The sequence below is a fragment of the Sus scrofa genome, chromosome 7 (assembly GCF_054392235.1).
Source record: "Sus scrofa isolate SSC_HxYL_T2T_F1_AM1 chromosome 7, Sscrofa_HxYL_maternal_Yorkshire_Landrace_v2.0, whole genome shotgun sequence".
Taxonomy (NCBI): Eukaryota; Metazoa; Chordata; class Mammalia; order Artiodactyla; family Suidae; genus Sus; species Sus scrofa.
In genome coordinates, this window is record NC_139389.1 from 27,174,296 (window position 1) to 27,193,493 (window position 19,198).

Genomic DNA, 19,198 nt, shown 5'->3' on the forward strand with positions numbered 1-19,198 from the left:
TGCTCAGATTCAATCCCTGGCCAGGAAACTTCCTTATGCCTCGGGGGTGGCTATAATTTTTTTTTTCAATTTAAAAAATAAAAACAATATTTTATCTTGGGGGTAATGAAAGAAGTTAATTTCATCCCAGAAGACTTAAGGGACCCAGGGGTGGTCATATAACCATTTGATCCACCGCTGTGGTTCTTGCAGAAACTGGAAGCATCATTGTCAATGATACCAAGAAAATTCTTGGAGTTCCCGTCATGGTGCAGTGGTTAACGAATCAGACTAGGAACCATGAGGTTGCGGGTTCGGTCCCTGCCCTTGCTCAGTGAGTTAAGGATCCGGCGTTGCCGTGAGCTGTGGTGTAGGTTGCAGACGCGGCTCGGATCCCGCGTTGCTGTGGCTCTGGCGTGGGCCGGTGGCTACAGCTCCGATTGGACCCCTAGCCTGGGAATCTCCAAACGCTGCGGGAGCGGCCCAAGACCAAGAAATAGCAAAAAGACCAAAAAAAAAAAAAAAAAAAGAAAAAAAGAAAACTCTTAACTCTGAGCACTGCTACCTTTCTTTTCATTTCCTACCTTTAGATTTTTTTATATTATTTTATGTTATTTTTTTGTCTCTCGTCCTTTTAGGGCCATACCCTTGGCATAAGGAGGTTCCCAGGCTAGTGGTCGAATTGGAGCTGTAGCTGTTGGCCTACACAACAGCCCCAGCAACACAGGATCTGAGCTGCATCTGCAACCTACACCACAGCTCACGGCAACACCAGATCTTTAATCCACTGAGTGAGGCCAGGAATCCAACCTGCGTCCTCATGGATACTAGTCGGGTTCATTAACTAACCACTGAGCCACGATGAGAACTCCTCATTTCCTACCTTCATAGTTGCACCAACCAAGTTCTCTCTTTTAATTCCAAATTTCCTGGAACACCGAGCCATTTGTACAGGATCACAATTTTGATCTGGATGGCTATGGAGGAAGCACCAAAACGTTGACTTGAACTCTTCACTTGTTCTAGTCTCTGCATTCCTAGCCTCATCCCTGTGAGATGCCATGCAGTCAGATGGTTCCCAAAGTCACCCTGTGGTTGGCCCCCAGTGTCCCCTCCTCTGGTACCATGCCCTTGCCATTCTAACTTCTGGAACATCAGCTGGACTTGTAGCAAACAGAATAGGAGAACTAATGAAAGCATATTTTGGGAATTGCAGGGCGGGGGTTGGGGCAGCGATATGAAAACCTGGATCATTTTCCTCAAGATTAGCTGTCCAGGCCTGGACAAGCAGGTTAGCTGGACAAGCAGATATTTTCGATGGATCCCAATGACAGGTGACGCTGCAGCCCTTTCCCACCTGAGGGGTTTCTCCTCTAGGTCTCAGCCTCCACAGCCCCTGCCGTCAGACAGGAGGAGGAGAGACCAGGAGAAGAGATTCCCACTCTGGCTGGAATATCAAGGGAACCATTGTCAGCTCTGCAGTGGGGAGTGACTGCATTTGGTTCCGAGATATATTGGAAAAGCCTTGGATGGAGACTTACAGACTTGAGTTTTGCCAAGAACTGGGTCGTTTGGGCAGGTTATTCAACCACCGGTTTTCTCTATTATCTTCTGTAAATGGAGGGTGTGATCATGACCTCATGGGTCTCTTCTGCACCAGCTGTCTCAGATTCTGTGTGCGAGTTCCTGGAAGCAGAGTCACACAGCCCAGCATTCATGTAAGAGGGTGCACTATGCCCAGTGCAGTTTCCTAAGAGGTGCTGTGATACAAACAACTTAACACTAACGAGCACCAAACTTCAGCTGAGAAAAGGCCTGAATGAAGTTTAGAATCAAATGCAAATAATTCTGGGATTGCCCCAGACTGACCACCACCCTCTCCAGGACTCCCGCTATCTCCCGCACAAGCTCCTAGTCCAACCCTTACACGCTCTATCAGCTTCTTTCTGTCCCGTCCCTTGTCTCACACTGTGACCCCTTAGAAGGAGGGGACTCTGCTGGGACCTCTAACACACCATCCAGCGAGCCTTTGCTGAATTCACATTCCTGTAAGAATCAACTGATAAAAGCTGAGCAGCCCCATTTTTCAGATTTAATTGTACCTCCTACTGGTGTATGCCCTGATTCAGCATTTCAGGCCATTCACACACTGTTTCAATAGAGCTAAACCCTCAAGAGATATTAATTAGGGAGTTCCCTTCGTGGCTCAGTGTTTAACGAATCTGACTATGAACCATGAGGATGCAGGTTTGATCCTTGGCCTTGCTCAGTGGGTTAAGGATCCGGTGTTGCTGTGAGCTGTAGTGTAGGTTGCAGACACGGCTCAGATCCCAAGTTGCTGTGGCTGTGGTGTAGTCTGGTAGCTACAGCTCCGATTAGACCCCTAGCCTGGGAACCTTCATATGCCACTGGTGCAGCCTTAAAAAATACAAAAAAAAAAAAAAAGAGAGAGAGAGAGATATTAATTAGAAATTAATTAACTACAATCTATCCCCTGACTCATGCCCAGTTTCACCCCATATCTTGCCACTCACTAAATTCTGAGATCTTACAAAATCTTTTTTCTTTTTACGGTCACACCCATGGCATATGGAAGCTCCCAGGCTAGGGGTCAAATCAGAGCTGCAGCTGCCGGCCTATGTCACAGCCAGGACAACACTGGATCTGAGCCATATCTGCAATCTACACTGCAGCCTGCGGCAACGCCAAACCCTCAACCCACTGAACGAGGCCAGGGAGCGAACCTGCACCCTCACAGACACCATGTTGGCCACTGAACCACAACAGGAACTCCTTAGAACAACTTTTTTTCTTCTTCTTTTTGTCCTTTTAGGGCCACACCCACAACTTATGGAGGTTCACAGGCTAGGGATCTAATCAGAGCTATAGCTGCTGGCCTACACCACAGCTCACAGCAATGCCGGATCCTTAACCCACTGAGCAAGGCCAGGGATTGAACCCGCAACTTCATGGTTCCTAGTCGGATTCGTTTCCTCTGCGCCACAATGGGAACTCCGGAACATCTTTTCAAAAAAATTTTCCAGAGTTCCCATTGTGGTTCAGTGGGTTAAGAAGCTGACATAGTGCCCATGAGGATGCAGGTTCAAGTTTGATCCCTGACCTTGCTCAGTGGCTTGAGGATTCCATGTTGCTACAAGCTGTGGCATAGACTGCAGATGGGGCTCAGACCCGGTGTTGTTGTGGCTATGGTATCTGCAGCTGCAGCTCTGATTTTACCCCTAGCCGGGGAACTTCCATATGCCACAGGTGGGGCCCTAAAAATAAAAAATAAACATTTTTTCGCTTCATCCATCCAAATCATACACATGCATGTAGGTCTGTCCAGAGTTCTGCTTCACTCATGAACCTCTCCCTAACCACTGAGGTGTCTCACCTATGCACTTCAATAAACCATGTCTCTGCTGTTCATCTGACATTGAAGGAGGTTCTGGTTTGACCTGAGTATGCATCAAAGTGTCAATCAGGAGTCCCTAAAAGTAAGGCCACTGCCCCATGTTAACTGCAAGCTCTTCGGGGGCCAAGACTAGGTTAGAACATTCTGGTTCCCCACCTCCAGTACCTCTGAATTATGTTAGACACATATCCATGACCCAGTGAAACCTCCTCATACCCCTGATCCCAAACCTCTAATGTCACTATTTCCTCCATCTCCTTACTTCTCCAGGATTCCCCATCTTCCAAGGCCCTCCCCCTGGGAATCTCCTCTTCCTCCCCCTCCTCCTCCACCCATCCTAGGGAGGGAGATTCCAGAGCTGATCCCCTGGAGGAGGAGCCTTCATTACCAGAAGCGGCAGCAGGAACAAGTACAGGGACTTGGAGTTCAAGGTCTTATCCCAGGAAACTGAGGGCACCCAGCATGTTTGGGGGGGTCCACTCTGGACCTGAGAACCAGCTATTATGCCCTGGAGATTGGTTCCTCCCTAAGGCCAAAGTCCATGGTCATTTAGTGGGAAGGAAAACGTCAGCATGCATTTTGGAAAACAATTCAGACTGAATCTGACACTGAATGTGGATGCTCTCTTGTGTGCACTGCTCTGAACTGTGGCCAAGAACATTGGGAGACCAACAAGGAGCAGGCCAATAGGGAATCTCCAATAGGAAATGCGGAAGTTCCTGGGATGGAATCCAAGCACCTACCGCCCCTAGCTGTGGCAATGGGGAATCCTCAGTCTCCTGGCCTCAGTCCTATGGCCACACGAGGGCGCCACCTCTCTGCTCTGTCCTACGGAGCACAGCCTGGGGAGAGGATGGGCAGTGGTTTGAGTCAGAGACGGCTGACCGGGAGGCAGAACATCAGTGGGGGAAGAAGTGTCTTATCAGGCAGGGGCCAGCCTGTCTGTCTTCTTAGAAGCATCAGAAAGGCGACAAGAGGAGTTCCCGTCGTGGCTCAGTGGTTAACGAATCCGACTAGGAACCATGAGGGTTTGATCCCTGGCCTTGCTCATTGGGTTAAGGATCCGGTGTTGCCATGAGCTGTGGTGTAGGTTGCAGATGCCGCTCTAACCTCGCGTTGCTGTGGCTCTGACATAGGCTGGTGGCTATAGCTCCGATTGGACCCCTAGCCTGGGAACCTCCATATGCCACGGAAACGGCTCAAGAAATCAAAAAAGAGAAAGAAAGAAAGAAAGAAAGAAAGAAAGAAAGAAAGAAAGAAAGAAAGAAAGAAAGAAAGAAAGAAAGAAAGGTGACAAGATATTAATAAATGACCACTCCTCCCCAAAGAAGAGAAAGATCCTGTGTGGCCTCCGCAGAGAACAGGGTCCTGAGGAAAGGCTGTGTGAGTTCACTGCCCAGAGCCCAGGCACGAAGTCCAGCACGTCCAGCTCTGTGCCCCCAGCTCTTGACTCTTCCCATCTGCCTTTATTTTTAGAAATTCAGAGATTTTATATCCTGTGATTATGAGATATATGCACCATGTACTATATGATATAATGTATATTCACTGGAGAAAAATTATAAAATGTTAAAAATGAAAAAGAGCTTTCATCCTCACAGTTGGAGCTATTTTACTGGGTCTTCTCTATTATTATACACCCTTCTGCTGCTGCCCAAGTGCTGGAACTTTCTCTCTCTAAATTGATGGGCCCAGGAGTTCCCGCTGTGGCATAGTGGGTTAATGATCCTACTTGTCTCTGTGGCTGAGCTTCTTGGATCCCGGCATGGTAGGCTGGCACAATGGGTTAAGGATCCCACGTTGCCACAGCTGTGGGCAGTAGGTGGCTCAGATTCAATCCCAGGAACTTCCACATGCTGCAGGTGCCACCCAAAAAGAAAAAAATAAAATAATATTTTATAAGAATAAAAAAATAAAATAACAATAATAATTGATGAGCACAGACCTCAGTGGCCCCACCACGCACTCTCCAGATGCCACTTCCTCAGTCAGCGCACTCTCACACATCATTTCCTCCTTCCTCCTCACTCCCCTCCACTCTCTCCCCTCGCCCCACTCTAAAGTGAGGAGCTTATTTCTTTTTTCAGTCAGAGAAAGGAAGGACTGCATCTCAGCCCCGCACACTCCACAACTGCACCTGTATCCTCACCTTTCCACCAGATGTGACAACAGAAGGTCCCCTCCTATCTAAGGCCACCCTTCAGCTGGGCACAGGATTGGACTCCTGTCTCCCTGCACCATCAATTTCCCTTTCTCCACTGCCGCATAAGTTCCTGCATACAAACAGGCTGTAATTATTTCCCATTTTTAAAAAATGAAATAGGAGCTCCCACTGTGGCGCTGTTGGATTGGCGCTTCTTGGGAGTGCTGAGACGCGGGTTATATGCACATAGTTTCAAAAGTCCAATACTTCTACAAGGCTCATTATGAAACAGATGTCCCCCCACTCTGCCCCACCCCACCCCCACTATTACTTGAATCTAAGGGACCAGCAGTTTTCGCTCTTTTGGCTGAATCTCTAGTTGTTACTGCCAAGGCTCTAAACAGAACTTACAATACTCCTTGTTTTTAAGTTTTAGTGAACTGGTTCTTCTTTCGCACTCCTCCATTCTCCTGATATAATTACTTTATCAGTTTGATTAGCTCAATGTGCAGTAATTGCATTATGATGATCGTGTAAATGCTGGTCACACCGGAGACTTTAGTAACTATGATTTTCTCTTTCTTGAATCAAACTTTTATTTTCCCTGAAGTTAATATCTAATTTCTCTGAGTTTCCGTTGTGGCTCAGTGGAAACTAATCCAACTAGTATCCATGAGGACGCAGGTTCGATCCCTGGCCTCGCTCAGTGTGTAAGGATCCAGTGTTGCCGTGGCTGTGGTGTAGGCCTGCAGCTACAGCTCCGATTCGACCCCTAGCCTGGGAACTTCCATATGCTGCGGGTGTGGCCCTAAAAAGACCAAAAAAAAGAAAAAAATCTAATTTCTTCATTTGCTTAGTTTCTGTTGTACCATTATGAAGTCTTTCCCAAACTCTCCCCCAGGGTCTAAATCTGTGTTTATGTGAGCGCATCTGGATTCTCCCAGCTTCATCTTTTCAAACACACCTGCCCCACAGCCCTCAAGCCTGCCTTGCGTGGACTGGTTTCTTGCACATCTGGGGCAGGGCTGATGTGCCAGATCTCCTTCGCCTCATCCTGGGCACCTCATCTTTTGTTCTGCTTCCCCTGTTGCCTGAATCCCATGGTGTCCTCTTTTTTGGCTTTCTCCATCCTTTTCCCCACTTTGGCAAGGAAGGAAACACGGGAAGTAAAACACTGGAACTCTGAACATTGCAATGTCTTAGATACCCTCCCACTTACTCACATCTTGAATTGATATTGAACTCTGTGATGGAAATAGTTTTTCCTTGGAATTCGGAAGATATGGCTTCAGTATCTTCTAGTCTACAGGCCCATGTTTGTTGCCTCTTGAAGTTTTCAAGGCCTCTTCTATCCTCTTTCTGAAAGGTCACGATGATGTGTTTTGCAATGGGTCCATTTCATCTTTTGGAGTAAGAATTTGGTTAGGCCATTAAAAACGTAAATTTCTGTCTGTAAACTCAGAGAAATATTCTTGAAAAAATGTTTTACCGTTTCCTACTTGTCATTCTTGATGAAACTGGTACGATTAATTTGCTGGAATGTCTTGACTGACAGACTAGCAGGTCTTCTCTCCTGCTGGTCATTACTTTCCATTTATACCACTTAGTGGGGGTATGATTTCATATTTCAATTAATTATTAAATTATTCATTTCTATGATCATATTTTTATTTTCCAAGAGGTCTTTCTTCCTCTATGATTGTATACATTTTTAATAATTCTGGTTTAGTTTCATACGCCTTATATTTTTTACATATGTTTACACGTCTTAGATATTATTGATAATAGTGGTAGGGGACCTGTCAGGGCTCCTGGTTTTCTGCTTTCATGATTTCATGAATTTTTCCTCACAGCACTTAGCTCAGTACTGGTTCACATTAATCTCTGTCATTTCTTTTTTTTTTTTTTTTTTTTTTTTCTTTTTACAGCCACATCTGAAACACATAAAAGTTCTTGGGCCAGGGGTCAAATCAGAGCTGCAGCTTCAGCCTAAGCCATAGCCACAGCAACATCTGATCCCTAAGCCACTGGACAAGGTCAGGGATGGAACCCCCATCCTCACAAAGTCAGGTCCTTAACCCACTGAGCCACAATGGGAACTCCTAGCTCTGTCATTTCTGCTGAATGTCCATCTCCCTCACAAGAGTGTCAGGGTTTTTTTTTGGGGGGGGGCGCGCACCTATGGCATATGTTATTTCCCAGGCTAGGGGTCTAATCAGAGCTACAGCTGCCAGCCTACACCACAGCCACAGCAACACCGAATCCCTGACCCACCGAGAGAGGCCAGGGATCGAACCCACATCCTCATGGATACTAGCTGGATTTGTTTCCATTGCGCCACAATGGGAACTCCCCATCAAGATCTGCTTTTGTTCTTCAATGTCTCTACTAGACCTTGATTCAAAGATGCACTAAAATATATGCACTTTAATCTCCCTGAATCTCCCTTTCCCTGTCATTAAAAGGGATCATAAATTGGGTGCCTCGTAGGTTTTCTTCGAGGAATAAATGTGATTCGCTATGTAAAATCTATGGCATTGTTGAGACATATTTGGTGTCCCACAGTTCATAGTCATTATAGTGATTATAGCACTTAGACAAGATTCCATTCTTCTGCTTTTATAAACCAAAATTCAAGAAATTTCTTGAACCTGTATTTTAGGGAATATGTGTGATTAGCTAATTAGGATAACTTCCTAAAGGTGAAATTTCTAGGTCAAAATGTGAGCACATTGAAATTATTAAGATGTTTAGCAAAGAGGCCCATTAGAAATTTTGTATCAGTGTTCAATCCCATCAGCCTTTATGACAGCATATTCCCCCTACCCTCTGCTCAGTTATCTCATCGCTTGCTTTCATCTTTGCCAAACTGATAGATCTTAATTTTTATTCTCATTTCTCCTTTCACATTCTTGCTTTTGTTTACATTTATTTATAACTAATATATTTTACATTTGCATTTCTTTTTTTCTTTTTTTTTTTCTTTTTTTGTCTTTTTGCCTTTTCTAGGGCCACTCCTCAGCATATGGAGGTTCCCAGGCTAGGGATCTAATCGGAGCTGTAGCCACGAGCCTACACCAGAGCCACAGCAACACCAGATCCAAGCTCTGTCTGCCACCCACACCACAGCCCACGGCAACACTGGATCCTTAACCCACTGAGCAAGGCCAGGGATCAAACCCCCAACCTCATGGTTCCTACTTGGATTCGTTAACCACTGAGCCACGACGGGAACTCCTGTGAATCTTTGGTTGCCTTAGAAAAGTTTTATGTTTTTCTTGATTGTTTTTCACCTTTGGGTCATGCTTAGAGAACTCGTCAGTCTACAATTGAAAAATGTCATGTGTGTTTTCATTTGGGTACAGACAATAAGGACAGAGGAGTCTGGGATGAAAGGAAATAAAATTGTTTGAATTTGGGGGGAAAGTATGGGGAGGCGCAATAGGTAAAGAATTCTAAGGTGGTGGATTCTAAGAGTCACATTTTCTGTTTTATTTCACACAAGTCTACAGAGCCTGGAAGGTAATTGATATGTGAGGTGTTCAATAATACTCAGTCCTGGGTTAATAAGTGAGGACTTAGATGCCTGCTTACATTTGCCAGTTAATGAAAACAGTACCAATAGAATATAGATGAATATTAGCACTGGTCATTGGCATTTTTAAACACTTATAACCTTGATGCAATAAATCATGCTTTCCTTTTTTTGTGTGTCTTTTTAGGGTCACACCCTCAGCATATGGAAGGAGTTGCCAGGCTAGGGGCTGAATCAAAGCTGTAGCTTCCAGCCTACACCACAGCAACGTGGGATCTGAGCCAAGTCTGTGACCTACACCACAGCTCAGCGCAATGCAGAATCCTTAACCCACTGAGCGAGGCCAGGACTTGAACCCTGGTCCTCATGGATACTAGTCTGGTACCGCTGAGCCTCGATGGGAACTCCTCATGTTTTTCTTAATGTCTATACAACTAGTTGTTAAAATGCATCCTGATTACACTCTTTGGGGCATGCTGTATTTTAAGGACATGGCTAAACCCAACATAGACAAATCCATGATTTCTGTCAGAAGATAATTTTAATATGTGTATAGCTGTGAGTCACAAAGTATCTTTGGGGGTAGGAAACTGAAGACTAAGAATAATTCTAAATATGCATTGTCTACATGGTAGTTACTAGCGACATATGGCTATATAATTTTTAATTAATTACATAAAATTAAAATTCAACCCCTCAGTGCACTAGTGACATTTCATGTACTCAATAGCACATGTAGCTAGTGGCTTCCATATTGGACAGTGCAGCTATAGAACAATTCCTTCACCACAAACGTTCTATTGCATGGGACTGCTTTCATGCTTGGTGGGCTTTAGTCAATACATTAGACTTGTACGAAATGAAACGATCACATTCTCTTATAGACTATCAGATTTCCATCTGGAGTATGAATACACATTAATCTGGTGTAAAACAAAACCAAATTAGGTAATGAGTGGGTCTGGTGCCTTTAGGCACAAACCCTTCCCAGGTCCAAAGGCAAACACCATGTCCCTTCCCAGACTGAAGACTCTCTCTGGCATCAAATTTCCAGTGCATGAGTTCTCTCCTGGACCAGCCCAGGGCCAGGGCCCTCAGCTAAGGCTGGGGAGGCAGGGAGTCCAGAGCAGGGAGAGGGATTCTGGGAAATGAAGAGGAGGCAAAAGTAGGGCCAGTTTGGGAGACTCTCTTTGGTTTACTCAGAACAGCAGTTCTCAAAGTGTGGTTTGTGGAACCCTTGAAGTCATGGAGACCATTTCACATAATGATCACGTTCAAAAATTTTGGGGTTTTTTTCCCCACTTTTGGCCACCCTGTGGCACATGGAGCTCCCAGGCCAGGGATCAGATCTGAGCCATAGCAGAGACCTATGCCTCAGCTGCGGCAACACTAGATCCTTAACCCGCTGTGACCGCCAGGGATTAACCCAAGTTCCAGTGCTCCCAAGATGCCACCGGTCTTATTGGGCCACCGCGGGAGCTCCACAACCAAGTCTTGAATCAGGAGGCCAAAGCTATTTTCATAACATTACTTAGAGATTATTTGTCTTTTCATTATATCAACATTTGCGCTGAGGTAAAACGTAACAAGAATTGAGCCTATGATCTGAGCTGCAGTAGAAGTTATTCTTCACCACCACCTACTTTCACATTAAAAAAAAAAAAAAAAAGTCAAATCAGTTTCACTTTAAACATTCAGGTTGAAGCATTAAAAATTATTATCAGTACTAAATTATTATCTTTAGTCTACTTTTTAAAATATTGTATATATATATATGTATATATGGAGTTCCTGTCATGGTGCAGTGGTTAATGAATCTGACTAGGAACCATGGGGTTGCAGGTTCGATCCCTGGCCTTGCTCAGTGGGTTAAGGATCTGGCATTGCCATGAGCTGTGGTGTAGGTTGCAGACGTGGCTCGGATCTGACATTGCTGTGGCTGTGGCATAGGCCTGCGGCTACAGCTCCAATTAGACCTATAGCCTAGGAACCTCCATATGCCGAAGGAGCGGCCCTAGAAAAGGCAAAAAGACCAAAAAAAAATCTTATGTGATGGTGTGGAATGTACATGTTAAGCATTTCTGCTACATTCCAAAGAACTATGTTCCTCAAGAACAGACTTGTGGTTGTCAACAGGGAGGGCGGGGGAGTAGGAGGGGCTGGGCTGGGAGTTTGTGGTTAGTAGATGCAAACTATTGCATTTGGATGGATAAGTAATGAGGTCCTGCTGTATAGCACGGGGAACTATATCCAGTCACTTGTAAAGGAACATGATGGAAGATAATATGAGAAAAAGAATGGGAGTTCCCATCGTGGCGCAGTGGTTAACGAATCCGACTAGGAACCATGAGGTTGCGGGTTCGGTCCCTGCCCTTGCTCAGTGGGTTGACGATCCGGCGTTGCCGTGAGATGTGGTGTAGGTTGCAGACGCGGCTCGGATCCCGCGTTGCTGTGGCTCTGGCGTAGGCCGGTGGCTACATCTCCGATTGGACCCCTAGCCTGGGAACCTCCATATGCTGCGGGAGCGGCCCAAGAAATAGCAACAACAACAACAACAACAACAAAAAGACAAAAAAAAAAAAAAAAAAAAAAGAATGTATATATATATGTGTGTGTGGTGTATGTCTGTGTGTAATTGGGTCACTTTGCTGTACAGCAAAATTGACAGAATACTGTAAATCAACTATAATAATTTTTAATTAAAAAAGGAAACAAAGTACACTCACAAGGAAAATAATTTTTATGAGGCGAACTAGACTTTTTTTTTTTGACAGAATACCATTTTTACTTGAAGGAAATTGACACAGAAGTTACGACATTTGGCTGATATTTTCTAAAATGAACATGAGCCTCTCCATTCAAAAAAATCAACTGACATGGGAGTTCCCTGTAGCTCAGTGGGTTAAGGATCCAGTGCTGTCACTGCTGTGGCTCTGGTTACTACTGCGGCTCTGGTTACTGCTGTGGCAAGAGTTTGATCCCCTGCCCAGGAACTTCCATATGCCACAGGCCCCAGGGGAAAAAAAAAAATCAACTGACGGTTAACAAGTAACAGTACTTGTTGCCTTGATTCAAATGTTGATTTACTGAAATCTACACTGGAAGATCTATAACTTAGTGAAACCATACATTACTTTAAAAACTCATGCATTAGTTAAAGATCCATTTCAATATCAAGATAGGCCTATGTATTTTAATGTGCCAAGACAGGAAGTATTCAGAGTTTGAGGTTCCACTTGGTCAAAAAAAAAAACAAAACTGAGAAACTACCACTTGCATAATTTTAATTTAGTATCAAAGATGATTAGCAAAAATTATCTGAAAATGTTAGTTAAAATACTACTCTCATGCATTTGTAAGGCTGCATATTTTTTCATATACTTCAATCAAAATAACAGTGGGTTGTTTTGGTATTTATTTGTTTTTGGTTTTGTTTTTTTTGTTTTTTTTTTTTTTGTCTTTTTGCCTTTTCTAGGCCTGCTCCCACGGCACATGGAGGTTCCCAGGCTAGGGGTCCAATTGGAGCTGCAGCCGCTGGCCTATGCCACAGCCATAGCCACGCCAGATCTGAGCTTCGTCTGCGACCTACAGCACAGCTCACGGCAACGCCGGATCCTTAACCCACTGAGCAAGGCCAGGGATGGAACCTGCAACCTCATGTTTCCTAGACGGATTCGTTAACCACTGCGCCACGAAGGGAATTCCTCCAGCGGTCTTCTAATGCGAGACGAGAGTTGCAAAAAATGTAAAAAATACACTCTTCTCACTATTCTGCTTATCTAGGAAAATAGTTATTTCTCATAAAAGCATATGATTTCTGTTAACATGTAAAAGGTTATTAATATTATCACCCTGCCCGGATTATAAAATATCGGACCCTCCCCGCATGGATTTTCCTGACGCGGCCCCAAGTCCCCACTTCTCACTCCCATTGCGGGTCGGGTTTCTGGAGAAGCCAATCAGAGCCACCGCGGTCCCGGGTTACAAAATCTCCACTCACCCGCCTCCACTCAGCTTCTTCCCGGACCCCAAGGATACGGGTCAGGGGGCCTCGAGCCCTCCTCCTGCTGCTCTCGGGGGGGCCTGGCCCTGACCCGGACCCGGGCGGGTGAGTGCGGGGTTGGGGAGGAACGGCCTCTGCGGAGAGGAGCGAGGGCACCGCCTGGCTGGGGAGCCGGACCCCAGGAGAAGATGCGCCTCCGCCACCTCCGCCCCAGATTCCCCGCCTCGGTCCTGCCGGGCCCTGTACCTCCCCCGCCTCCCACCCCTTCCGAACTCCAGTGCCCTCTCCGACCCACCGCCCCTTTCCCTTCTCACCAGCCCCACGCCTCCTCCCCGGTCCCACGCCTCGCACCCGGGGCCCCGCGCCGGGAGGAGGGTCGTGTCTCCCCCCCTCCCCACCCCCAGGCTACCACTCCCTGAGGGATGTCTACACCGCCGTGTCCCGGCCCGGCCGCAGGGAGACCCGCTCCATTGCCGTCGGCAACGTGGACGACACGCAACTCATGAGGTTCGACAGCTACGCCCCGAATCCGAGGGTGGAGCTGCGGGCGTCGTGGATGGAGCAGCAGGGGCCAGAGTATTGGGATCTGAACACGCGGGGCGTCAAGGACACCGCACAAACTCCCGCAGTGAACCTGAACACCCTGCGCCGCTACTTCAACCAGAGCGAGGCCGGTGAGCGACTCGGGCCCGGGTCCAGGGCACGACCACCATCCCCAGGACCGGCTTGGGTCGCCCCAAGATTTCTGGACCCGCAGGGCCCCTTCATCTGGGAAGGGGCGGCAGGACTTTCACCCGGTTTCACTTTCAGTTCGGTTTAACCTCTGGTCGGTCGGGGCGGGGGGCGGGGCTGACTTCCAGCGGGGCTACGGGCCCGGATCACTTATCGGGTCACCGCTGGGATCTCACACTCTCCAGTGGACTTACCGCTGCGACGCAGAGCCAGACGGCCGCCTCCTCTGCGGGTACGAACAGTTCGCCTACGACGGGGAGGATTTCATCGCCCTGAACGAGGACCTGCGCTCCTGGACCGCGGCGGACACGGCGGCTCAGATCACCAAGCGCAAGTGGGAGGCTTCAGGTGAGGCGGAGCGCGATAGGAACTACCTGCAGGGAACGTGCGTGGAGTGGCTCAGCAGACACCTGGAGATGGGGAAGGACGCGCTGCAGCGCAGAGGTATCAGGGGCCGCGGGGCCTCCACAATCTCCCCTCGGGAGGGAGCTGGCTTCTTAAAAGGAGAGGAAAATGGAATCAGTCTAAGAATATATAGCCTTTCTGGTGTAGGTCGCAGACGCGGCTCAGATCCTGAGTGACTGTGGTGTAGCCCGGCAGCTACATCTCCAATTCGACCCCTAGCCTGGGAACCTCCCTCCATATGCTGCGGATGCAGCCCTCAAAAGACAAAAAACAAACAAACAAAAACAAAAACAAAAAAACACCGCCGTTCTTTCTGGACAGGAGAAAGAGGTTCTTATATCCTGTACTAGAGAGTGACTTGCTCAGAAGCCAGACTTTCTCTAAAGGGCAATTTAAAAATTTAGTCTCACGGAGATGGAAAGGGAGACCATCCCTGATGTAACTGATCAACAGTTCCCTGTGACTCTGACAGCAATGTTGTGAACCATGACTTTCTCTCTAAAGGTCTTTTTCTCCACCTGAGAACATCTTTGGAGGCCTGACTCCAGCTTTTCTGAGTCAGTCACCCTCCACCCAGAATAGGACCAGAGACTGTCTTCTTCCTCTGAGACCTGAAGACTTTTATCGTAGTCTCTCATTCTAGAAATTTCCAAGGAATAGATATTTCCAGACCCACACCCCCATCCCCAGGCCAGGCTGGTGTCTGTGGTTTGTGCTTCTCCTTCCAAACCATTGCCCTCTCCATTCTTCCAGTGGTCACATGAGGCTGCTTCAGTGGCCCCTTGTGAGTAATCCGAAGTGAATTTTCTGATTCTTCTTCCTCAGAGCCTCCAAAGACACATGTGACCCGCCACCCCAGCTCTGACCTCGGGGTCACCTTGAGGTGCTGGGCTCTGGGCTTCCACCCTAAGGAGATCTCCCTGACCTGGCAGCGGGAGGACCAGGACCAGAGCCAGGACATGGAGCTGATGGAGACCAGGCCCTCAGGGGATGGGACCTTCCAGAAGTGGGCGGCCCTGGTGGTGCCTCCTGGAGAGGAGCAGAGCTACACCTGCCATGTGCAGCACGAGGGCCTGCAGGAGCCCCTCACCCTGAGATGGGGTAAGGAGGGCCCTGGGGGCGGAGCCTCTTCTCAGACACAGCAGAAGCCCTTCTGGAGACCTTCCGCAAGGTCGGGACTCAAGCCTGAGGAGGGCCCTCACCTCGCCCTTTGTTCCCAGACCCTCCTCAGCCCCCCTGCCCTGTCCCCATCATAGGCATCATTGTTGGCCTGGTTCTCGTTGCTGAAGTGGTGGTGGCTGGAGTTGTGATCTGGTGGAAGAAGCGCTCAGGTAGGGAAGGGAGCGGGGATCTGAGTCTCCTTGTCTCAGTGGGGGTTTCAAGCCCAGGTGGAAGTTGACCTGCCTTATTCCTGGGACGACCCCTCCACACACATGTGCTGAGTCTGGGGCTGAGTGCTAACACGTACCCTTCTGTAAAGCAGGTGTGGAAATGAAAGACAAAATACTCACCTGGATACTTCTGGTGATCTGGCCCTGATTTCTAGCAGTCAGAGATTAGAGGGGAAGGTCCCTGCTGAGGACACAATTCTAGGAGGGCGGTTGGTTCAGGCCCTGCGCATCTCTTCTTCATGTTTCCTGACCCTGCCCTGAGTCTTCAGTCACAGTTCTAGAAACCTCCCTGCGGTCCAGGACTAGGGGCTTCCTCTAGGATCTCATGACCCTGCCTCCTCCCTGGCCTGTCATGTGATGTTTTCTGCCTAAAGACAGAAAAGATAGCAGCTATGCTCAGACTGCTAGTAAGTTTGGGTCGATTGGAGGGTTATGCCTGAAATCGTTGGAATAGTGTAAATGGGAGCCTATGGGGAGGAATCTCATCCATCCCATAATTCCTCCTTTAGTCTCATCTCCTATGGACTTTGATCAGATCCTGTTTCGTTTTATCCCAGCAAGTGACAGTGCCCAAGGCTGTGATATCATCTTTCACCAGTCCTAAAGGTGAGACCCTGAAGGGCCTGATGCTCAGCCCTGGGGACCTCTTCCCCCCCGGGCCACCTTCTCCTCAGTCACCAACAGATCAGTGAAGCCCAGGCTGGGCTGAGTCCACGGCACCAGCACCTCAGGTACCGACCCCACGAAAGGTCCCTGCGGCTGTCACTGTGTCTCCATCTTTTCAAAGATCCGAATTCTCAAAAGGTACAAGGACTAAACCCTGGAAGTCCCAGTGCTAAGTGACCTGATCAGACCACACACCTGAGCCGGCACATTTCTGGCACTGTGTCTAGACAGCACAGAGACCTGGGAGTCCTAAACTTTACTGCATAGGAATCATCAGGACATTTTGTTAAAATTCAGAGGTCTGCAGTAGAGCGTGGAGTTCTGTGTTGTAACAAGGTTGGTGCTGATGATGCTGGTCTCCGGTTCACACTTTTTTTTTGGGCGGGGGGGGGGGGGAGCAACCTCAGCATATGGAAGTTCCCAGGCTAGGGGTTGGGATCCGAGCCGTGTCTACAACCTACACCACGGTTCACGGCAACGCCGGATCGTTAACCCACTGAGCAAGGGCAGGGACCGAACCCGCAACCTCATGGTTCCTAGTTGGATTCGTTAACCACTGCGCCTCGATGGGAACTCCAAGAAATTGTTAATTGTGGTTTCTGGGCAGATGACCTGGGTGCCTGGGGTATGGGAAATGTGACGTTATGTATGTGTGTGTGCAGATCACACTTTTTTTTTGGGGGGGGGAGCAACCGCAGCGTATGGAAGTTCCCAGGCTAGGGGTCGAATCAGAGCTACAGCTGCCGGCCTGCACCACAACCACAGCAACATGGGATCTAAGTCTCACAGCAATGCCAGATCCTTAACCCACTGAGCCAGGCCAAAGATTGAACCCACATCCTCGTGTATACTAGTTGGGTTTGTTACTACTGAGCCACAACTGGGAAGTCCCAATCCAGATCACACTTTGAGTAGCAAGACTGGAGACCAGGATTCCCACGTGGCTGTGCATCAGGCTCACCTGTCAGGCTTGTGGAATAAGGAATTCTTGGGCTCCGTGCCCAACATTCTGGGTCTGGGGAGAGACCTGAGTATCTTGCAGCAGTCCCTACAAGCAGTCCTGGGCGGGGCTCAGCCAGATTGGGAACCAATGAGGTCAGTGATCAGAGAGCGCCCAGGGTGGGGAGGGGTCTTCAATCCGCAAGATTGCGGATTGTGTGTTCCTGGGAAGAAAAGGGCAAGACATCTGCTGGGGCATAGCTGTTGTTTCTCTACCTGGGGTGTGTAGCCAGGCGGAAGACTTGGGGACGTGCTTATCAGCCCAGCGTAATGAAAATCAATGCATCCTTGCTCTCTGAAACTACTCCCTAGGTGGATTTCTCACTCATTCCTTGGTACAAACAATGGAATCCAAATTTTTCTAGTTGTAACATAAATGAAAAGTGTGTCTGTCTGTCTGTGTCTGCCTGTGTCTGTCTGTGTGTGCGTGTGGACTGGGACTCTGTTCCTTTCAGGGAAAGCCACAGAACAAGCTTGAGGCTACATAGCCGAGAACAAAATCCACAATCCACCCGAGGGTACCACACAGGAACCCCCGCCCCTGCAGCTGAGCGTAGATGTCACTGCTCACACCACTGACACCTCACTGGGCTGGGACTGCTGTAGTTGCTTCTCTTGGCAGCTGGATGTCACTACTGCCTCTCATGCCACCTTTGCCAAATGCATGCAGCACTGTCCTGGCTTCTTTATGTCACCACACCCTGAGTCAGAGTCAGTATGCGGTCACCTGACTGGTGGACTTATGCCGTGTCCACCTGCAAGAATGTTGAGGAAACAAGTTTTGCTGTCATGTGGAGGGAGATGGTCTCTGCCTCCTAGTAAGACACTTGAAGTGGGGATCCCCCTAAGGCAGGAAGAGGGTACAGGTGCCGGGAGTGAAGAATGGGGTGAGAGATGGAAAAAGAATGACAAATATTAATTTGCCTGGCTGCGTTTGAACATTGCTCTGGACTAGTGACTCTTTTTTTTTTTTTTTTTTGCTTCTTTTTATTGCTTTTTTTTCGGGGGGCCGCACTCACGGCATACGGAGGTTCCCAGGCTAGGGGGTGAATCAGAGCTACAGGTGCCAGTCTATGCCACAGCCATAGCAACACCAGATCTGAGCCGTGTCTGTGACCTACACCACAACTCTCAGCAACACTGGATCCTTAGCCCACTGAGCAAGGCCAGGGATCAAACCCACAACCTCATGGTTCCTAGTCAGATTCGTTTCCGCAGCGCCACGACAGGAACTCCCAGACTAGTGACTCTATGCCTCCCCTTTCTCCCCTTTTACATGTGTCTGAAGGTTGTACAAGGTCCCACCGTTGTGTATTAGGTCTGTGGAGGCAGATAACTCATCTCCTTACTTCACAGGCCTTCAGCCCATGAGAAACTGTGATTGAAGGGCTTCACTTAACATAAATACACTCCAGGAGCCTCATCCACACTGGGGCTGGATTTGGATGATGATCTTCTGGGTTTTGTACTGATTCTGTAATGAGATGTTGGGGACCTTGGATGCGAGGGAGTTTATCCTGCGTGTGGAAGGCCTGCAAATAATGAGTGTCCAGAAGGCGGACCATAGTGGTTTTCAAATGTCCATATACTGTTCAATACTTGAGAGGCAGAGGCAGAATCTTCCGTAGTGGCTGTGCCTTCCTTCCAGCAAGGAGTCAATGTTCCTGCCCTGGTCTGAATGTTTGCGTGCCCTCAAAGTTCATATGTTGAAATCCTAGTGCCCAGTGTGATGGTACTAGTTGGGGGGGGGCTGTGGGAGGTGCTTACGTCGTAAGAGAGAGTGGAGCCCTAATGAGTGGGATGAGTACCTACGTTCCTGCTCCCAGGTCTCAAGGTGGGTATTTTCCACACCACCAAGCACTTCTCTGACACAGCTAGGAGGCCTACAGTTCAACTGTTCTGACACCATTTAGCTAGAGATCACATCAGA

The 19,198-nt window shown here is 48.1% G+C and overlaps 1 protein-coding gene across 1 annotated transcript; it reads left to right on the top strand.

Annotated features, from left to right (window-relative positions):
* Positions 1-1,216: 1,216 nt before the first annotated feature.
* On the top strand, positions 1,217-17,662 carry LOC146401467 (BOLA class I histocompatibility antigen, alpha chain BL3-7-like). The gene is made up of 8 exons (XM_084970536.1): positions 1,217-1,270; positions 3,665-3,803; positions 13,106-13,180; positions 13,393-13,749; positions 13,886-14,251; positions 15,038-15,313; positions 15,433-15,543; positions 16,161-17,662. The coding sequence occupies exons 1-8, from the start codon at positions 1,217-1,219 to the stop codon at positions 16,205-16,207; spliced, it is 1,425 nt and encodes a 474-aa protein (XP_084826662.1). The 3' UTR covers positions 16,208-17,662.
* Positions 17,663-19,198: the final 1,536 nt, after the last annotated feature.

Excerpts from the sequence above, each read along its gene's own strand:
- LOC146401467 (XM_084970536.1), top strand. The coding sequence starts at position 1,217 with ATGAAAACCTGGATCATTTTCCTCAAGATTAGCTGTCCAGGCCTGGAC. Across the intron at positions 1,271-3,664 it reads GTCCAGGCCTGGACAAGCAG|GATTCCCCATCTTCCAAGGC; the intron begins GTTAGCTGGACA and ends TTACTTCTCCAG. Across the intron at positions 15,544-16,160 it reads CTGGTGGAAGAAGCGCTCAG|CAAGTGACAGTGCCCAAGGC; the intron begins GTAGGGAAGGGA and ends GTTTTATCCCAG.